The sequence below is a fragment of the Macaca fascicularis genome, chromosome 9 (assembly GCF_037993035.2).
Source record: "Macaca fascicularis isolate 582-1 chromosome 9, T2T-MFA8v1.1".
In the NCBI taxonomy this organism is placed as follows: Eukaryota; Metazoa; Chordata; class Mammalia; order Primates; family Cercopithecidae; genus Macaca; species Macaca fascicularis.
The window spans coordinates 58,237,757-58,259,708 of NC_088383.1; the positions used below are offsets into that span (position 1 = coordinate 58,237,757).

Below are 21,952 nucleotides of genomic sequence, written 5' to 3' on the forward strand. Positions count from 1 at the left end.
AGCCTTGAGATCAAATCTGGCCAGATTTCCCCTACACCCCACCTCTGCATGGTCACCCAGGGACTGAGGGCCAGTCACCCAGCATGCTCTAGGACAGTGGGAGGACTGGAAAAGGTCTGGAGCTCAGGAGAGAAGTCCCGGATGGATATGAAGATGTGCAAGTCCTCTCCACGTTTGGTGACACTTTGGGTTGGACAAACTCACTCAGAAATCATGAGCAGAGCAAATTCGCCTCAGGTCCTTGAGTCTAAAAAGTACACAGGATGTTCAGCAAAGTGCGTCCTCAGAATGGATGTGACATGACAGAAAGTCACCACCTAACTGCTCTGAGGACAGGCAGAGGTGACCCTTTTGGGAGCTGCTAAGTCTGGCATAGAAAGGCCCAAGGCCAAATCTTATTGGTTCAAGTTTCTACAAGTTATCAGACAGATAGATGCCTGTCAATTTCACCAACATATGTTTTGGAAGCTAAAATGTGATTATAGACAGTGCTCTTGGGGAGAGTCCTAATACTTGGAACTTTCAAAGTCTCACAGCAACCGCTCCATGGTCTAACATGGTCATTCATTTCTTCTCCCCTGTGGACCATAGGTGTTTGAATTCCCAGCTGACTTTCAAAGTACTGTTACTGGCAGTACTGTTCAAGAGGATGCTTTTGCTTAGAAAAAAGGGAGCCTTTGGTTATCTACTTCAACATAGACGTTCATGCTGAGAATTTGCAAACTTGAACACACTCAATATTCTGATCAACCACAGTCTTTAACACTCTCCTAGACCCATCTAATTGTGCCAGGGCCTGCTTAGGAACATGTGCTCTCAGAGATAGGAAGACTGTCATTCACTAGCTGTGTAAACTTGGACAAGTACTTAACCTCTTTGTTCCTCCATTTCCTTATCTACAAAGTGGGACTCATAATAGTAACTATCCTGTAGAGTTATTTTGAGGATTAAATGCATTAAAACATGTAATGTGCTTGGAGAAATGCTATACAAGTGTTTGATTATTACTGTTGTTACTATTTGCATTATAGATGATGAGCAAGTATTGTTTAAACAGTCCGTTGCTTTGAAATATTTAGAGGTAGAAAGAAGAAAACATTTTGAGACATTTTGGAAAGTATTATGTGCTAAACGCTAATGAACACCACTGTGTCTCAGAGCAGGGCCAAACACATCTGGCTATTTTATATTTTTTTTGGTAGGAAAGACAATCCTTCTAAATAATAAGTCAAACCATGTCACTCACTGCTCTGCACAGTTCTCCAGTTGTTTCTCATCACATTCTGAATCCAGAATTCTTATCAGGACATCAGCATGGATAAGGGTCTTGATCCTTCATGACCTTGTCCTGTGCCTGCCTCTGACCTTGGCTTGCTCCACATATCCCTCTTGCTGACCAGGGCTCCAGTCACATGGATCTCTGTGTGTTTCCTGGACACACCCCGGATGGCACTGTTCATTCAGGGTCCACTTCAGGACCTTTGCCCAGGCTGTGTTCTCAGCCCAACCTGAGATGTTCTCCCCACAGAGCCATGTGTCTCATTCTCTCACTCTCAGGTCTCTGCTTAACTGTGATGTCCTCCCCATTGAATGCAGCCCCCCACCCCCAGCTCCCCTTGCCCTGTTCTGCTGCCCTCAGAGCACAGATCACTCCTTGGCATTATAAGGTATCATCCATTTGGTAGCCTTCTGTCTTCCTCCACTAAAGAATGTGACAATAGCACCTAATATTTACTTAGTACAACAACTAGTCTATGTGGAAGGTACCCTTATTATCACCCTCATTCGACATGTACAGAGACGAAGGTGGAGAAGTGGCGAGCATGCAGCCAGCAGCTAGTGAGCAGCAGGGCTGGTGTAGAGCCGGCCTCTGACCACACTACTGGGCTCCCCAAAGGCAGTGACTGTCGCTTATTTACTGCTGCAACCAGGGCCGTGTGGATAAGTGTAGACAACAGGTTTGACAGGAAAGAAAGCTCTGATGTGAGCAGTATTTTCCGATTTTCGTGTGTGACTACCCTTACCACAGCTAATTTCAAGGTGCCAATGTCTGTGCCCCCTTTAGTGGATGAGAGGTTGAGGATGCTGCTGGCTGCAACTTCAGCTCCTAGAAAGACATCTGACTCAGGCAGCCATTTTTGAATGAATGAATGAAAAAGACAAAATGAAAGAAAACTAGTCTGATACTGTCTTTTAGCACCCCCACCCCAATCTGCCTGGCCTCAGGAATGTAGACAGGGACACTTTCCTCTTTCCAGTGAAACTCTTCTTTCTTTTAGCTTCTCTAGGGGGTCCATGACAACACTCTACCAAGAAGTAGAACACCTGGGTTCTACTGCTTGGAGTCATCTAAAATCTCCACATGGCTTTTAACTTACTAGTTTAAAATATAGGTAGATATAGATAGATGATTGATCACTAGAGAGAGAGAGAGAGAAAGAGAGAGAGGATATCTTCCAGTCTTCCATTGGGTAGGCTGTGAGAAAGTGGCTACTGATTCTTTTTTTTTTCTTTTTTTTTTTTTCGTGGGAGAATAAAATAGGAAAATACTTCTGGAAGTTAATTGGGCAGACTCTATCAAAATTAAAAATGAGGCTATACTTTCATGTAATGATCCCACTTCTAAAAATCTCTCCTGGCCGGGCGCAGTGGCTCATGCCTGTAATCCCAGCACTTTGGGAGGCTGAGGGGGGCGGATCATGAGGTCAGGAGATCGAGACCATCCTGTGAATGGTGAAACCCTGTCTCTACTGAAAATACAAAAAATTAGCCAGGTGTGGTGGCGGGCGCCTGTAGTCCCAGCTACTCAGGAGGCTGAGGTGGGAGAATGGCGTGAACCCGGGAGGTGAAGCTTGCAGTGAGCTGAGATCATGCCACTGCACTCCAGCCTGGGTGACAGAGCGAGACTCTGTCTCAAAGAAAAAAAAAAAAAAAACTCTCCTACAGAAATACTCACATAAAGTTATATGTGAAAGGATATTTACCAAAGCATACATTCTAAGAGTGAAAAATTAGAACAACCTAAATGGCCAAGAGTTGGATACTGGTTAAAGAAATGATGATACTGTAACACTTTGCAGTAATTAAAGAATGAGGTAGATCTATACGTACTGATGTAGAAAGATGTGCCTGAGATATTGTTAATGAGAAAACAATTCAACCTGTGAATGTTGCGTAAAGAATCATTCCCATTTTTAGCAAACTTGGTACACAGAAATGAATTTGTCAGAATCTATAGCCATGACCCACACTAAATGTGGGTGGACTGTATATACCTATTGGGAATATATACATAAATATGGATCTACATTTGTATATACAAAAAAAAATTAGAATAATATATGCCAAATTCCTGACAGAGACCACTTAGAGGAATAATTTCACTTTCTATTTTAACAAAAGGAGATTCTGATTGCCAGCCTACTTCTCTACCACTGTCCAATGAGGTCAAGACAGAAAACACCCTGAAAACCCAAAGACTCAGACTTTACTGAGTACTTCTGACAAAAGGCATCAGAGCTCAGAGCGCAGTGGGGCAGAACAGGGATCTGTGGCCAAGTGCCTGGTTGGAGCAGCTCTGCCATGTCCTAGTGGGAGACCTTGTATTAGTATTTACCTTCCTGTGTGTCCTCTAACTCATCTGTGAAGTGGAGACAATAAGAGTTGTCTCAAAGTTAAAGGGGTGCTTCTCCTGGTAAGCACTGGAACAGTGTCTGCATGTGGGAAGTGCCATGGAAGGGTGAGTATTATCATTATCATCATCATTATCATCATCATTACCACCGCCATCACCACCATCATCATCACCATCCTCTTCATCATCACTACCATCATTCCCACCATCACCATTACCATTATCACCACCATAATCACATCATTGTCATCATCATCACCAGTACCATCATCATTACCACCATTATTACCAACACCATCATCATCATTATCATCATCAGTATTACCATGATTAATACCATCACTGTCATCACCATCATTATTACCATTATCATCACCATTATTATCATCACTGCCACCATCATCACCATCATCACCATCTCTATCGCCATCATCATCGCCACTATCATCACCATCACCATAATCAGTACCATCATCAATACCATCATCACCATCACAGTAGTTTTAGGTCATAGACATGATGTACAGGGCACAAACCAAGCATTAAAACCAGATCTAAAATAGCAGTAGGCATGCCTGCTTATTTGTTAAATTCATGTTGAATGCAATGTTGGCAATGGGCACATATGACTGAATTAATAATTTTTATTCTTCATCTTTCTATGAACACACTCACGGTAAATTTATGAGGCTGTGTCTTATTATCTTTTGGTGACCACATGTGCTCTTTGGAAATTCATAAATTTAATTTTAAGAAGTTATAATAATAAATTAGAATTGATTCTGGCTAGAAAAAAAAATCTCCTTAAATGCACCATCAGTTTGTTGTGAACTCAGAATTTCACATAGAAATTTTCTTCCTGATATTTTGGGTGCCTAGCTTGATGCTACAGATATGTTGATGATGTTTATCTGTCTTTCCAAAATGGCACTTCATTTCTAGTATTCTCCATGTGGGATTGAAAAAGTCTTTTAGTAACTCTGAGGTACTCTGTGCTCAAAACTGAAGTTTTAAATGAAATAGGCTTGAAAATGTGAGCAGAAATGATATTGTTTCATGAGATTTCAAAAATAAAACGCAGAGAAAAAGTTTTAAAAAATATTTCCCAGCAGTGCAATGATCTCAGAAATGAAGTGCCCAATAACGGCAGCAAATCAGCCATACTGAGATGGAAAACAAGATACTGCTCTGCAGGGAGGGACAGTCCCTGCAGGCACGTAGGGACAGCCTGCCCCAGAGTGGAGCCCCACCATGACGCCTGGGACCAGGGTGGGCTGCACAACCAGGAAAGGCCACCCATGGGCTGGCCTGCTGGATGTGCAGGCCTGCCTCCTGCCTAGGCCATCCTCCAGCCCAGCGCATCTCCCTGCACCTGCTCATCTTGGTCAGGTGGCTCCCAGGCTCATGCTCCTGCCTCTCTGGCACCTTGGCCCCTGCCTGTCAGCGCTCAACAATTATTGGGGAATTAATAAATAGAAGACTGGGAAAGCAATATGAATGAATCAATGATGCATTAAACAGGAGAAGCACATGGTCCTGAGGGGGCCAATTCCAAAGTCACCTTCCTTCTCAAAGTACAAAGCCACATTACCCTTCTAGAACAAAGTGGGGCAAACTCTGTTGGTAGCAATATGCAGTAGGATTCCTTTTGTCTCCCAAAAGGGAGGCCTAAGGAGAGCTTAAGGAGCTACACCAGTCTTAAAACATTTCTTGAGGCCAGGCACTGGCTCACACCTGTAATCCTAGAACTTTGGGAGGCCAAGGTGAGAGGATCGCTTGAGACCAGGAGTTTGAGACCAGCCTGTGCACATAGTGAGACCCCAGCTCTACAAAAAAAAAAAAAAAAAAAAAAAAGCTAGATGTGGTGGCACGTGCCTGTGGTCTCAGCTACTTGGGAGGCTGAGGCAGAAGGATCAGTTGAGCTGAGGAGTTTGAGGCTACAGTGAGTAATGATGGCCATTGCACTCCAGCCAGGGCAATAGAGCAAGACTCTGCCTCAAAAAAAAAAAAAAAAAAAAAAAGACTCCTTGAAAGTAACTGTGTCACTTAGCCCATCTTCAACAAAATTGGAGCCCCAGTGAATTTCTACTGGTCTCCGACACAGCTGAGAAGCACGTGACCTGGTTCTTGCCAGGCAAGTGTTGGCAGGGGCAGGCAGTAGAGGGGCCTTGTCACTAACTGTGTGGCCTGCAGGGAAGACAGCCCTCTGTCAAGGTTAACAGACTTCCTGATACAGGATATTCTCACTTCCAATGTTGGGGAGGTATGATCTTGATCGCATCCGGCTTACCGAAGGCTGAGACACCTGCTCTCTCTAGACTGGAAGAAGCCATGAAAGCAAATGGCTTCTGTTTTCCGCACGCCCATCCCTTCTGAAGCCTCAACATCCGTTCTTCCCTCCAGCTGACATACATAACTCCCCGCGACAATAATGGGCTGTACCTAGGGGAGCATAGAAATTTTATCTCTGCAAAAATGGTACTAGTGTGATACAAGCAAAGTTTGTATTTTTTTCCCAAGGCTTTTACTTGGGGCAATATATTGTACATATGGTTGTGGCTTTTTTTCTTCTTTTTAATTTTAAATTGAGATTATGAACATATTTTATGCAGGTTAATATATCCTTTTCATGTAAAATTTAACTGAAACCAGTTCTAGCACATTAACGACAACAAGAGAAATTCTCTGGCTTATTATAAACATCCTTCAAGAAACCTGAAATGCATGTCCTCTGGATATAATTTTGCTGGGACTTGGGTTATTATTAAAATCCTCTCAGAATTCTATCACTGCTTTCTAATGTGCTTCAAAGTCTTTTTCCGCTACTGATAAGAGACAAATTCTTTTTTGGCCCTGGCAGTACATTCTCAATGGTGAAAACTGGGGCTGGGGGAAGAAACTTCTTCCCAACACCTGGCAGATGTGGAACAAGGCAGGGCATCTCAGCTCTGGGCTGGCCATGCTGTGGTTTTCAACAGCGCTACAGAGGAGGCAGGTTTCTACGGCAGGGTCTCTCAGAACTAGGATGAATGAACTACTTCCTTTCTGTCCATTTTGAGCACTCTAATCTTTGGGTTTCCATGAGAAGAGGGAGGCTTACTGTGGACTGTAAGCTGGAGAGAATCACAGGTAAGTCAGTCTTGGTCACCCAGTCAAGTGCTACACTAGGAGATCATGGGGCAAGGCTACATACACCTGGCTGACGTACGGATGAGCTGTTCTGGAAAGGTCTGCAGGAATTAGAGAGTCACAAGGACTTTTAGAATTATCATATTTAGTTTTCTCTTTGTTGACAGATAAGACAACTCCCTTTCTCCCCAGGGGCCTGACCTGTCTTACTAAAGTGAAAGCACAGTCTTCTCCGGAGGTGGGTGGCAGCGACTCTGGATCCTGACAGCTTTGACCCTACCAGAGGTGCCTACTTAGTTTGAAAAGTTATTCAGAGCCACACTTCTCAAACTTTACTGTTTATCATACTCATCTGGGACCTTGTAAACTGCAGGTTCCACTTCAGTAGGTCTGAGTCAGGGCCGGAGATTCTACTTTTCCAACAAGCTCCCAGGCGGTGCCTGGCCTTCTGGCCCACAACTGGAGCAGGGAGAACTCAGACTAAGTTCCATCCACAGATCCTCCCATGCAAACATTATTCATCATTCACTCCATACACATTGGCCAAAGGGGCACTCTAGTAATTCCAGATTCCCTGCTGAGGACATCATTAGGGGTAAGACTGGTTCTCCCTGACTTAAAACCAGTTCCCAGGTAAATTTGAAGCTTCTGGAAATCAAGGGACACAATTAACAGAATGAAAAAGTCACTACAGGACGGGTGAAAATTTTGGCAAATTATGTAACTGATGTGGAATTAAAATTCACAATATATAAAGAACTCCTACAATTCAACAACAACAAAAAATCAAATAACCTCATTTTTTTTAATGGGCAATGGACTCGAATAGCCATTTCAAGATAGACAAATGGCCGACAAGAACATAAAAAGATGCTCAACATCACTCTTTAGGGAAATGCAAATCAAAACCACAATGAGATACCACCTCACATCCATTAGGAATAGCTACTATCAAAAAAAAAAAAAAGGAAACTAACAAGTGTTGATGAGGATATGAGGAAATTGAAACCCTGTGTGCTATTTGTAGGAATGTAAAATGGTGCAGCTGTTTTGGAAAACAGTGTGGCAGTTTCTCAAAAAACTAAAAATGCCATTACCATCTGATCTAGCAATCCCTCCTCTGGGTATATAACCAAAAGAATTAAAAGCAAGAACTCAAACAGATATTTGTACACCATGGTCATGGCAGCATTTGTCACAACAGCCAAAGGATGGAAGCAACTCCACTGTCCACCAAGGGATAAATGGACACAAAAAATGTGGTGCATACATACAATAGAATATCATTAGGCCTTAAGAAGAATGAAAATTCTCACACACACAGCAACGTGAATGAATAAGGACATTATGCTAAGCAAAATAAACCAGTCACAAAAAGACAAATACTGCAGGATTCCACTTCTATGAGGTCGCCAAAGCAGTCAAATTCATAGAGACAGAAAGTAGAATGGTGGAAGCCAGGGGCTGGGTGGGTGGGGCTGGGGGTGTTTCTTGAGTGCAGAGTTTCAGTTTTGCAAGATGAAAAGAACATTGGAGATTGGCCACACCACAATGGGAGTGTGTTTCACATGACTGAATTGTACACTTAAAAATGATGAAGATTGTACCTTTGCTGTTAGGTGTATTTTACCACAATTTAGCTTCTGGTTGGGAATGCCATGGGCTAAGGCAGGATATCCCATGCACACTGAGGTGTGGGGCAGGCCATGAGCTCCATGTGTGCCTGTGTCATGGTGGATTTGAGGTGCCCGCGGGCCCTCCAGGGGAGTGTCTGGTCAACAGTCAGAAGAGTTGTTCTGCAATTGGCTTGAGGACCCCAGTTAGGGGACCAATGGGCTGCACAGATGGCTGCTGTGCCTGTGAATGTGTTCAAGGAGAAGACAGCCTGAGAGAAGCCAACACTCTAGGGCAGTGGATGGGGGGAGGCAGCCTGACCACCTGGGGAGAAGCAACAGCCAGGGGTAAAATCAGTCAACCAGGGGGCCAGGCCTCTCAGGACCACCTACAAGTACAAAGGTGGGTGGACCATGAGGGGGCACCCAGGACAGAGGAACTGAAAAGTACCCCAAGAACTATCTACAAGCAGATCACTGACGTGAACAGGCACAACTCACTCGGATGCCGAGACTAACCTAGATTCCAGAGAAGTGGGAGGCAGAGGTGAGGAGGCCTCAGAAAGAAGGGGTGAGTGAGCCACATCTTGGAGCTGAGCAGCAGCTCCGTGGGAGGATTAGGTGGGCGTGGGTGAGAACAGAGGACCTAGACTGCTTGGGGTCTCAGCAGGATGAGGGTCCTGGGTGGGGTAGGCCTGAGGGAGCGCGGGCAGATTATGACGAGGGCCAGCCACTACTCACAGGAAGCCGCCTCATCCTGGAGGCGAGAGGGAGCCATTTACAACAGGAAATGACACGGATGAAGCTGTGTTTCAGAAAAATCCCTCAGCAGCCATGCAAAGGATGGATCGGAGCGGGAAGACAGGACACAAGCGCTCCCCTGGGAAATGTGCAGTGATTAAGCCTGTGGCGCTCCTGGTTTTCTATGTCTTTCGTCTCTGGCTCACAGAGATCATTTTCTCCCTAAAGAACAGGGGTGGCCTGACCCCCTCAGCTACCCTAGGGCTTAATTATGGAGAGGGAGGACTTGCAGGTGAGGTGTGGGTGACCCTTTGTGGAGGAGGGCATGGTTGATGACGAGGCATGGAAGACCCTATCCAAGTTCATTCGACCCCAAGATTGACACTCGCCACTTTCCAGTTAATGTTGAGATGCTGACTGCCCTCCTTCCCAACTCAGGTAACAGTCCTCTGTCCTGTGGCTGTTTTTCCTTTAACTCCGAGGTTTTGCTTCCGCATCACAGAAAAGTTCCCCCTACTTGGCCTCTAAATCAATAACTGACCGAAAGCAATAAAAATAGATCAAATGTATTTCTGGCTTTCTCAGTGTCTTCTGAAACAAGGAAGCAATGACAACTTTTCCTGGATGTGTGTGAATCAGCTCCAACGCTTCCGAAGCTTCGCTGCAGAGGGTTCAGTTCCTATGGCCCCAAGAGGCTTCAAGGGATGCTTGGGCCAATGCCTCACCCCAAGGGGATGAGGGAGCACTGACATATGGGAACTGTAAATGCTTATTAGACAAGCTGGTCACACTGTCAGATAGAAAGTGCCTGTGTGATCCACGTGGCCTCATATTTATCTGATTAGCAGAACTTTGAAAGCAGCTTTTTGTGTTTGGTTGTTTTATTTAAAAAAAAAAAAAGGAAAAGCAGTTTTGATACCTTGATTTTAAAATTTAAAATGTCTAAAATGACTTTCTTCTTCTTCTTCTTTTTTTTTTTTTTTTTTGAGACAGAGTCTCACTATGTCACCTAGGCTGGAGTGCAGTGGTACGATCTAGGCTCATTGCAACCTCCATTTCCTGGGTTCAAGCAATTCTCCTGCCTCAGCCTCCTAAGTAGGTGGGATTACAGGCACGTGCCACCATGCCCGGCTAATTTTTTTGTAATTTTTGTGGAGACGAGGTTTCACGATATTGGCCAGGCTAGTCTCAAACTCCTGACTTCAGGTGATTGGCCCGCCTCAGCCTCCCAAAGTACTGGGATTACAGGCGTAAGCCACCATGCCTGGCCTCACCTTTTTCTTCTTTTGTCCTACCATTTTTTAAAAACTTCTGACTACTGTTAATGTCTTGAGTACATACTTCTTGCAAAATGCAATGTTGTCTTGGAAACCTAAGAAAAGATTCCCACTTGTTAATGGTCTGGGGATTGCAGGCACAAAGATAACGTGCTTTTCACCCAGAGCCTATAAATAATCTAATGTGGCAGCTGGTACACAATAGGCGCCCAATAAATGGAGATTCTCCCTGTGAGTCTTCCCACTTCTTGTCAATGAGTCAGTGGAGGTGGTCAGACTGGTTTCTAGACAGAGGGGCTGGGGAGCTCTGTGGCCTAGGACCACAGCAAGAAGCACTGTGTTACAGAGATTGGGGCAACATGGAACCATTACAGAATTAGACACCTAAATTGGTACCAGGCCCCCCAAAATAAGATGTCTCCAAGTTATTTTCTAAATTATCCACTAACTTTGTGTGAGTCAACAGGCGGCTATTGACTTTTGTTTTAGCTACCATCAAGACTTATTGATCTAAGAGATAAATATCGACCAAACTGAGACTGAGGTCAATGCTGGCCTCCTGGGAAAATAAATCTTGATATTCACCAAAACCTGCAGATGCTAGGTCTGATATTTTTGACTCTAAACTAATGGTCAGATAGAGGCCCAGCTGAGGTCAGCTCTTGTCTTTATTATGAATTGTTATAGGTGTAAACTAGTTTCCAAATTGACCTTGTTTCTGGAAAATTTGGTATAAAAACTTCCAACTTCTTCATATTTTAAATGATCAAGGGAAAACCTGTTATTTAACGAACTATTATTGAGAATACTTCCATAAAATAAAGAATCCTTCTGAAATGCATATAACCGCCCCAATCAATTATCTGTGAAAATTGAGAATTTCCTATGATAAGTCCCCACCCAGAGAAGCACATCAGTTCAAACACACAAGTCAAAAACAAAAAACTTGTAGTCAGGACCAGAGCTATATTTGAAACCTCTATTGAATCTGATATTTTTATAAGTTGCAAAAAATTGCTTAAGATAGCATTTTGCACCCAAGAGGTACACAAAGGATTTTCATGTTTAATGGATAAATGAGAGGTGGGTCCACCCAGGCTATGCACTGGGGAAAGTTGTTTCCTGAAGACTGATGACATTACACCTTATGGGTATGGATCATGTTTCTTAAACTGAGTGTTGTTTGTTCTCACATGCAAAGCTTGTAGGGGGCAATGGAAAAATCTAATTGTGAGAATTAAATATGATCACATGCCAAAAGCACTTTTTTGATCTATCCCTGGGACATATCAATGAAACTTCAATATACAGTTGTTTCTGTTATTAGCAGGGGTAAGAGACTGGATTAGAAACAATAAGTCCTGAGCAACTTAGAGAGAACATAAGGTGGGGAAATTAAGTGTAGTCACTCTGTAGTCACTCTTGAGGTAGTTGTTAAATATCAGAATTAGAAGGAAAAGATCTAAAAGAGCTACGTAAACAAACACACACACCCAGATATGCAGTGCTGCACACAGTCTAGAGGACAGTGAACTTAGCCTGTCTATCTGCGGGAGACTGAATGTCAGAGGTGAGAACCGGGATGCTCCAAGGCCAAGGGAAATTGATTGTTTTAGCCTTTATGCTCCACAGTTTCCAAAAGCCCACTGAGTGCCAATGGTCAATAAGCCAAAAGGCTTGCTGCTGCATTTAAAAACCATATGGTACAGTCAACAGAGTAGAATTGATGAGGATTTTTTCATAACACGAACCAAATGGAACCCACTATGTGAAAAGTCTACTAGAACCCACAGTTCACTGCAGGCAAAAGAAGACTCTCTTTAAAAAGCAGGTGAAGCACAGAACAGCAAGGACAGGAGCAAGGCTGAGCCACACAGGCATTCAGGATCACGCATAGAGAGCAGCCAGGCCCAGATTCCGCACTGAGGCAAAGCTTCCAATGTGCTGGTGAAAACCTTAGACTTCAGATTAAGCCCTGACTGCAACCCACAGCCGTGTGACCTTGGATAAGTCACCCATCTCTCACTTTACTGACTCTCAGAGGCTCATGCACCCCACTATGGATGTAATATTACAGAACCTACTCAACAGGGCTGGTGTGCAGAATCATAAACAAATATCAATTGCTCTAAACACATTTCTAAACATGAAGAATACAGCAGGAACCAGAGCAGGCAAGCTCCCTGCCTTCATGGATCTTGTAGCCTGGTAGAAGAGATGGATGATTAATAGATATAAACACAAAATATGTCAAGGTGGGTGGTGTTTTATTTAGGCTATCAGGACAGCTCCTTCATTACATGATGTTTGATCAGAGATCACAGGGGGTGAGGAATAAGCCATGGGCAGATCCTGGGGAGGACGTTCCAGGAAAAGGGGAGAGTGGGTACATGGGCCCTGACACAGGAGCATGTTTGGTATATTTAAGGATTAGCAAGGAGGCCAGTGTGGCTGAAGGGAAACAAGAGAGAGGGATGGTAGTAAAAATTACGTCAAAGAAGCAGTGGGGGCTAGATCATTCTGGGATGCACTGTCCAATGTGGTAGCCACTAGTCAAATGTGTTTACTAAGCATTGGAACTGTGCCTGTGAATTAAGATGTGCAGTAAGTGTCAAATAGACACTGGATTCTGAAGACTTAGCACAATAAAAATAATAGAAAATATGTAATTAGTAATTGCTATATTGATTACATGACTAAATGATAATATTTTTTATATGTTAAGTTAAATAAACTGTATCATTAAAATCTGTTTCATCTGTTACTTTTCACTCCTTTAATGTGGCTACTAGAAAGCTTAAATTACCTATGTGGCTCGAATAATATGGGGAATTATAGGTGACAGTCATGAGTTTGGCATTTATGTTCAGCAATACAGGAAGTTCAGAGAAATGCATTATGAAGTGCTTATCCTACTTCTCTGCACCTAGTGGAAAAAGTTTATGAATCTAGAATTCCATTCACAGACAAATTGCTCAAATGGAAAGGCAAGTAAAGGTCATGAAGGGAAAGACACTGGACTCAAAAAAAGAGGAATAAATAAGTTCATATAATTGTTTAGAATATGGTGATGAAATTAGCAAATAATGATTGTTGAAATAGAAGGCATAAGGTAAAATAAAAAAGAGTCTGACAAACAGATAAAATTGGATCCATTTCTAAACTCCAAATGGATCAGAGAAATACAGGCAAAAAAGAAACTGCACAAGTACTTCATTTTAACTATCTTGGTGGATGTGAACTGGCTTTATGCTTTTAAATCGCACTGTCATGATGCCTATGAGGTTACGGACTTTTTATGAGTTTACTGGCTATTTGTATATCTTCTTTTGTCAAGTGCACATTTAAACCTTCTGCCCATTTTTTGGTAGTGCTGTCTTTTTATTTCTTATTGATTGGTAGGTGTTCATGTGTTCTAGATAAGAAACCTTTGTCAGGTCAGCCAGGTGCAGTGGCTCATGCCTGCAAACCCAACACTTTTGGAGGCCGAGGTGGGAGGAACACTTGAGGCCATGAGTTTGAAACCAGCCTGGACAGCATGGTGAAACCCTAACTATACTAAAAATACAAAAACTAGCCTAGCATAGTGGCATGCACCTGCAATCCCAGCTACTTGAGAGGCTGAGGCACAAGAATCACTTGAACCCAGGAGGTGGAGGCCACAGTGAGCCGAGGTGGCACCACTGCACTCCAGCTTGGGTGACAGAACAAGAAAGAAGAAAGAAAAGAAAAGAAAAGAAAATTAATGACAAGAAAAGAAGGAAGGAAGGAGAGAGAGGGAGAAAGAGAGAAAGAAAGAAAGAGAGAGGGAGGGAGGGAGGGAGGGAGGGAGGAAGGAAGGAAGGAAGGAAGGAAGGAAGGAAGGAAGGAAGGAAGGAAGGAAGGAAGGAAGGAAAGAAGGAAGGAAGGAAGGAAGGAAGGAAGCAAAATTAGAGAAAAGAAAAGAAAGGAGGGAGAGAGGGAGGGAAACCTTTGGCAGATATATGCATAGAGATATGTTCTCCCAATCTGCAGCTTGCCTTTTCATTATTTTAGCGGTATCATTAATCAGAACAGAAGTTCTAAATGTTAATATATCCCAGATTTCTTTATCCATTCCTTTATGGTTGGTGCTTTATGTGTCTTGTTTAAAAACATCTTTGTTTACTCTGAAATTAGGAAGAAATGCTATCTTCAGGAAGCTTTACTTTGTTTGTACCTTTCATACTTATGTGTATGATCCATCTCCTGTTAACTTTTGTGTGTGGTGTAGAGTAGGGGCTATAGATCTTTTTTTCGTATGGATATCCAACAAACACGTCACCATACATTGAAAAGATAATATCTTTTTCACTGCACTGCAGTGTCACTGTTGTCATAAATCAAATGACAATCCTATGCAGTTGTGTTTGGAGCTCTTTATTCTGTTCCTTTGTCTACTTGTCTGCCCTTGTGTTAATACCCCATTGTATTACTAACACTTGCTTTAATGTAGATCTCGAGAATTGGCATATAAATCGTCCACCTTGCACTCCCCTCTCAAGATTGTCTTGGCCCTTTGCAGTACATACACACTTTAGCATAGCTTTGACAGTCTCTCTCTCTCTCTCATGCACACACACACAACTAACTGCTGAACAATATTAACAACAAAATAAATAATAATGTAGTTAAAAACTAAAAAATAAATATCCACGCATCCATACTGATATCAAGGAATTACTGAGTAATAAACAAATGAGAAAAGGGGGCCACTCTTCCTTATAGAAGAATTCCAAATAATACATCTAGAAAGATTAAGGGAAATAGAAAATCACCCTTAGTGCACCATAGTAAAATCTGCTGCAAGCAAAATCCACTGATGAATGCAAAATTAGTGGACAAAAGTTCAAGGAAAAACAAGATATTTGCAAGCCTTAACATATCTCCCCTAAGATTCTTATGAATTACTGTGGTGGATTTAACATATCCACAAATTCATGACACATCTCCCTTAAGGTGGAGCTTAACTCTCCTCACCTTGAATGTGAGCTGGACTCAGGGACTGGCCTCTAACAAATAGAGTCTGGAAAGGAGAAAATAGTAACTTCATAGTAAAGAAACCTGGCAGACACCACCTTAACCAAGTGATTGAGATGGGGATCACCATTAGCAAGATATATTGATGTCATGCACCCCGACACCATGCAATGAGAAGGGAGCTCCACCTCTGTGGTGTTTGTCCCCAAAATCCGTAACCCCATGATATAGTTTGGCTCTGTGTCCTCACCCAAATCTTATCTCGAATTGTAAACCCCACGTGTCAAGGGACGGAAGTGATTGGGTTAGGGGGTGGTTTCCTCCCTGCTGTTCTCATGACAAGTGAGTGAATTATCATGAAATGTGATGGTTTTATAAATGGTAGTTTTTCCTGTGCTCACACACACCCTCTCTTATCTGCCTCCATGTAAGATGTGCCTGCTTCCCCTTCCACTATGACTGTAAGCTTCCTGAGGACTCCCCAGCCATGAGGAACTGTGAGTCAATGAAACCTTTTTATAAACCTGTTTACAAATTACCCAGTCTTAGGTAGTATCTTTATAGCAGTGTGAGAACTGACTAATACACCCCATTTCTGATGCTCAGAAAACCTCAGAGAGTACCAAATTGAGGGACATTCTAAAAAATCACTGGCCACTACTCTTCAAAAGTGTCAAGGCCATGAAAGAAAAAGACAGCCTGCAGAGCTATCTTGGATTGTTGGAAAGCAAGGAGATGTAACAACTAAATGCAATGTGAGATCCTGGATTTGGATCCTACACCGGAAAAGGAACATTAGCAGGTGGACCAAAATCTGGTTAAGTCCGAAGTGTAGTTAATAGCAATGAACCAATGTTAATTTCTTAGTTTGATACATGTACCATGGCTATGTAAGAAGCCAACACTAAGTGAAGGTGGATGAAGGTACATGGGACCTCTCTGTGCTAGCTTTATAACTTTTCCATAAATCTAAAATTGTTCAAAATCAAAAGCTAAGGCATATTTTATGGAAAACATGTGCAGCAGTCTCTTTGGAGTAATTATCAGGTAAATGTGTGCAAGCAGGTCCACTTTCTATTTTATACATTTCTGAATATGGCTTTTCTCCCTTTTGAAACAGAGCATTTATAATAGAAAATATTTGGATTTTTAAAGAGTTACTCTGGGAACTAAGTATGGAGAAAGGCTGACTCAAAAGCTGACACCCGAGAAGAGAGAATGCTTTTGTTTGGGGACAAAAGTTTCTAAAACTTTCTGCATGTTTTCAGTTAATAAAGGCACCGTTTTGGAATCTGAATTGTGTCTGAGGCTTACACAAGGAATACAGAAGATGGTTACTTACCAGGGTGACTTTTCTCTGTGGTTTCAGCAACTTCGGTTTATGGAACGTGGGGGCTATCGGAGCTGTGGAAGTAGGTCAAGGGTTTAGCTTGCGGTTCCTCCCAGAATACTTAGTGGCCACACATCATGAGCATCAGGGACATATTCTGAGAGGTCTCAGACCCCTTCCTGGTCCCATGGAAGAACTTTCAGATCTAGATGTCAGCAGGTTCCCCTCAGTGGGGGTGATCCTCCCCTAGTCTTTGAACATGTCGTCATCTCACTCAGCCAGGTTAACAAAAGAAGTCTGGATAAAACTCTGCCAGCCACATGGATGTCAGGTGTGCAGGTGAGAACCAGATGCACCCAGTGAAGCCTGAAGCCAGGACCTTCCCTGGGAGACTCCGTCCTAGCCACACACTAGCGCTGATCACAGTGACTCTTGATCCTCATAGCAGCCCTGTGAGGTCATCAGGGAGGGTCTTATTGTCCCCACTTGACAGAAAAAGAAAGTGAGGCCCTTCCCACTGTGTCAAGTCACTAGTCTTGAACCATTTAGGATTTGAACTTGGCATTGAAAGTAAGGCTCTACCACTTACCTAAGTCTCACTTTCAACTTTTGTAAGAGTGGATAATAGCTACTGTGGAATGAATTACATCAAGCGGTATGATGCCTGGCCCAGGCAGGCATTCTCTACTCCCTTCCCTCCCAGGTCCATGCTTTTCATTCCCCTGCAGTACGACCACACCCTCCAGCCCTCTTTCCACTCCATGTGTGCTCAGCCTCACCACCACTGGCCTCCCCACAGAGCTTGATGTGTCCCTAGGGGACAGCCTGCAAAGTCACAGTTGAGGGATAGAATTGTTCATTTGGGCAACCCTTGTATTCCCCCAACTATATTTCAAATTTGGTGAGATATAAATATCTCCTAAATTGACCAGTTATTTTAGGAACTATCTATAATCAGTCTTGGTTCTCCTAATACTCTTGCAGTTCTTTCCTCCAGAAACACCTATCTTCCTCACTTACATTGCTCTAAATCATAACTGGAATCACAGGATAGCCCTCATTTTATACCCAGGGCAAATGTGAAATAAATTGCACACCTGGTTGATATCTTTAAAAATTCAGAGAGCCTTTCTTCCCTTGAGTGAACCAAGAAGACTTCCTCATCCCACCCCACCACCCCACCTCATGTGTGGTACATGTTAATAGTTCAAAGTGAAACACAATCTGGAATCATCTGTGGATGTTGATCTTCCCCCTGCTAAAGCTATGCTAGGCCCTTGCTTCCTCCTCCACCTCCACCCCCAACCCAAGTACTGGGTTAAGGGCTGAGGTGGTTGAGCACCAGTTATGCCCAGAATCTAGGTGGGGGTCCAGACTATACAATCATTAAATGTCATGTTATATTCCCCATCTGCCTATGCTCCCTGTCATAATCCAACATGGAAGCCCAGACCCACATGGATCAATAATGATAGTTTCCAGGTAAAAAACTGCAGGCCAGCTCCTTACCTTTGGCAGGGACTGCAGGAGGAATGTCAGGCTTCTCCTTCTGCCTTTTGCCCTTCTTGGGCTGTAGTGGGGCCAAGCTGGTCACGCTAGTGACAGTCTCCCCTGAGCTGTAGAAGAAAAAGTTTCCAGTGAAACCAAAGGCAGATTTGTTGCAAAAGAGAAAGGGAAAAAAACCCCACAATAGCTTCCAATAGTTTCTGAGTGCTCCCTGTGTACCTGTGTAAGGTAAGGTTATCATATGGGTAGACTAGAAGCATTCTGTGCTCATCTCCAGGGAGGTCTGGAAGTCTGGTACTGATCTTTGGCCAAGATAACAAGGATGAGTTGAGCCAGTTGGTGATTTATAATGAATGTGCTGTTTACAGTTCCAGATTCCTTGGAGGGACCCAGGGCTAGCTTGTGTACATTGCCTAGGGATGCATGGGTTGAAGGCTGACACCTGGTTTAACTGATTACATAGGTTGGCTTGGTTCCATCACCAGTGGGGTATTATTTATGTCACTAGAAGCTTCTGCTTGAGCTCCCTAAAACCAAAGTTCCTTGCACACATCTCTGTGGTTCATAATCCAAAGGCAAACATCTCCCCAGCAACTGAGAAAGTGTTCTGGGGAACTGCACCTGGACGTGTCTGGGGTCCCCTGCAACTGCCGGAGCTTTCTTCTCCTGCTGCAGCTTTACCTTTAGGACAGGTGAAGGGAGCTCACCTTGAGGAGTGCTGGGAGTGTTTCCAACTACCTTGACCCTGTGTAATTACTGCAGTATCAGCTTCTTAATATGTGTTAGCCATAACCCAAAGGAACGGGAAGATAAGCCTTTTACATTACAGGTAAGGAGGACAAGGCTTAAATAGGCTACATGATTGCTCTAAGTGACACTGTTAGTAAGCAGCAAATAGGAAAGCTGCAAACATACAATGCTCCGATATGAAACTTGTTCTCGGTGCTACTCATGGGCTGGAGTTCGCAAACTTTCTTGAATGACCATTCATCTTCTTTCAAATGCTTCCTATTCACTCCCGTAATCCAGAGGGAAGTACCTTTTATAATCTCTTATCCTCAGGTACATGTCCCAGCTAGGTAAGTCCAGGTCTCAAGACAGGCTATCTCCCTAATACAAACAGAATTTCTAGAAATCCATAAAAATATGACCCAATCAACAAAATAAAAGAAGGGGGGAAACAGGCAGTTTTTACACATAAGGAAAGACTCATGTACACAGGAAAACATGCTAAAGCTCCCTCAGGAGAGAGGAATTCCAGTAAAAATACATTGACTTCTTCCCCCCCCCCCCCCAAATCAAAATGCCTGCAGTCAAATGTGAGGCAAAGCAGTCTTGGTAAGGGTGCAGGGAATCTGGCACTCAAAAATATCGCTGGCAGCAGTGTGACCCTTCCCGATGGAGAACGATTTCGTAACATCTATCAAAATTACAGGCGCTTAGACTCTGACCTGGCAATTTCATTTCCAGGAATTCATTCTATGGATATCCTTGCACATGTAGGAAATGTTGGGTGCATAAGATCAGTCATTACAGCACTGTTTATAATAGCAATGGATTAGAAACAGCCTATCTTCCATCAGCAGGGGACTAGTTGAGTAGATTATGGTGAATCCATGCATGGGGTCATCTGTATAAAGACGAAGAAGCTACATGTGTCCTGATAAGGAAAGATGCATTGTTCAGTGGAAAAGCTAGGTGTTGGACAAGGTATAAAATGTGCCACTTCTACATAAAAATAAGGGGAAATAAGAATATATATTAGTATTTGCTTACACAAGCTTAAAGAAGCTCCAGAAATATTCACAAGAACTTAAAAATAGTGGTTCCCTAGAATGGGGGTGCTAAGGAACTAAACAGATGTGAGACAGGACAAGGAGAATCATTACTGGATATGTTTATAATTAAATGCAAATAAATATACACACGGGTAATAAGAGATAGGCTATTCTAATAATAGTCCTAGATATTTAAAAATAAATAAAAATTGAATCACACGTTGTGGGAAAAATTCCAAGAATACAATTCCCACTGAGATTCCCCAAAGATGCCTTATTTTTATTGGGAACGGAGATTCTAACTGGTCATAGTTTTAGAGTATAGGGTCAATTGTGTAAATGCACAAATAGCCAAAAAGAATGTGAATTTACAAAACTTTGACCAACGAAAGCAAACAAGGGATCCGAAATTCTCAGAACTGTTTACATATACAACCACATGTTCAGCTTCATTCTGTAGTTTTATAAACTCTTGAAATGCCTATTTTCTTATTTCCAATATAAAATAATGCATGCTCATGTTTAAAAGGGGTAATTACAGGCATGGAAACCAAAGAAAATTAGACTGTCATAACCAAAACACAACCTTCATAAATATTTTCACTCTTTTTCCTCTTCCTCGCTTTTGCTTTTAAATAAGTTTTCATTCACAGAAACATTGAGTGGAAGATAGATTTCCCATATAGCCCTACCCCCACACATGCACAGCCTCTCCCATGATCAACATCCTGTACTACAGTAGTGCATTTGCTACAACTAAGGAATCTACATTAGACATCAGTATCCCTCAAAAGTCCACAGGTCACCTTAGGGTTCACTCTTGATGTACAGCATATTCTATGGGTTTGGACAAATTTATACTGGCATGAACCCAGCGTCATAGCATCATACAGAGTAGTTTCGCTCCCTAAGTATCCTCTGTGCTCTGCCTACTCATCCCTCCCACCACCCTCACCCTTGGCAACCAGCCATCTTTCAATGTCTCCACAGTTTTGTCTTTTCCAGGATATCATAGAATTGGAATGATACACTATACAGCCTTTTCAGATTGACCTCTTTCACTTAGCAATATGCAATTACCCTTCCTCCATGTCTTCTCATGGACTGACAGCTCATTTTCTTTCTTTCTTTCTTTTTTTTTTTTTTTTTTTTTTTTTTTTTTTTTTTTTTTTGGTGATAGTTTCTCTCTGTCACCCAGGCTGGAGTGCAATGGCATGATCTCAGCTCACTGCAACCTCCGCCTCCCAGGTTCAAGCAATTCTCCTGCCTTAGCCTCCCAAGTACCTGGGATTACAGGTGCCTGCCACCACACCCAGCTAATTTTCGTATTTTTAGTAGAGATGGGGTTTCACCATGTTGGTCAGGCTAGTCTCGAACTCCTGACCTCAGGTGATCCACCCGCCTTGGCCTCCCAAAGTGCTGGGATTACAGGCATGAGCCACTGCTCCCAGCCTGACAGCTCATTTCTTTTGGGCGCTGAGTAATATTCTGTCATCTGGATGTACCACAGTTTATGCATTCACCTGCTGAAAGGCGTCTCAGCTGCTTCTAAGTTTTAGCAATTATTAATAAAGCTGCTATAAACACCCATGTGCAGTTTTTTTGTGTGTAGATACAAATTTTCAACCCTTCCTTGTTCATATATAGTGTTTTTAATCATATTATAATTTTGTATTTTTATTTTTACTTAATCTAAATTTTTCATATTGTTATAGTCTCATACTATTCCAGTGAGGAAATAAGCTGATGTTTACTTAGCCATTTCCCTAACATCTAAACATCTCATTTCTTTCTCAGTTTAATATAGAAATGATACTGCTAAAAATGTATTTGTGCATAATGGTTTTTTATTCTTAGACTTTCATTTTGGGGTTGAATTTCTAAAGCTGGAATTACTAGGTCATGGAAAAGGACTATTTTCAAGGCTATTTAATACTTACTGTCAA

At 42.6% G+C, this 21,952-nt stretch overlaps 1 protein-coding gene across 9 annotated transcripts in view; it reads right to left on the minus strand.

The window, feature by feature from the left end:
* Positions 1-21,952, minus strand: part of VSTM4 (V-set and transmembrane domain containing 4) — a 115,947-nt gene that overhangs the window by 25,568 nt on the left and 68,427 nt on the right. For 5 of the 9 annotated variants that reach the window (XR_012417725.1, XR_012417724.1, XR_012417728.1 and 2 more), the window contains 2 exons: positions 18,232-18,338; positions 16,735-16,796 (listed from right to left, as the gene is read on the minus strand). Coding sequence is in view for 4 of the 9 variants with exons in the window: in XM_065520708.2 (XP_065376780.1) it covers positions 16,735-16,796; positions 18,232-18,338 (169 nt within the window). In the remaining 5 variants the exon portion in view is untranslated. Of the gene's footprint in view, positions 1-15,363; positions 15,439-16,734; positions 16,797-18,231; positions 18,339-21,952 lie in introns of those variants that run through there. The other 4 variants (XR_012417727.1, XM_065520710.2, XM_065520709.1 and 1 more) reach the window with 3 other exon arrangements.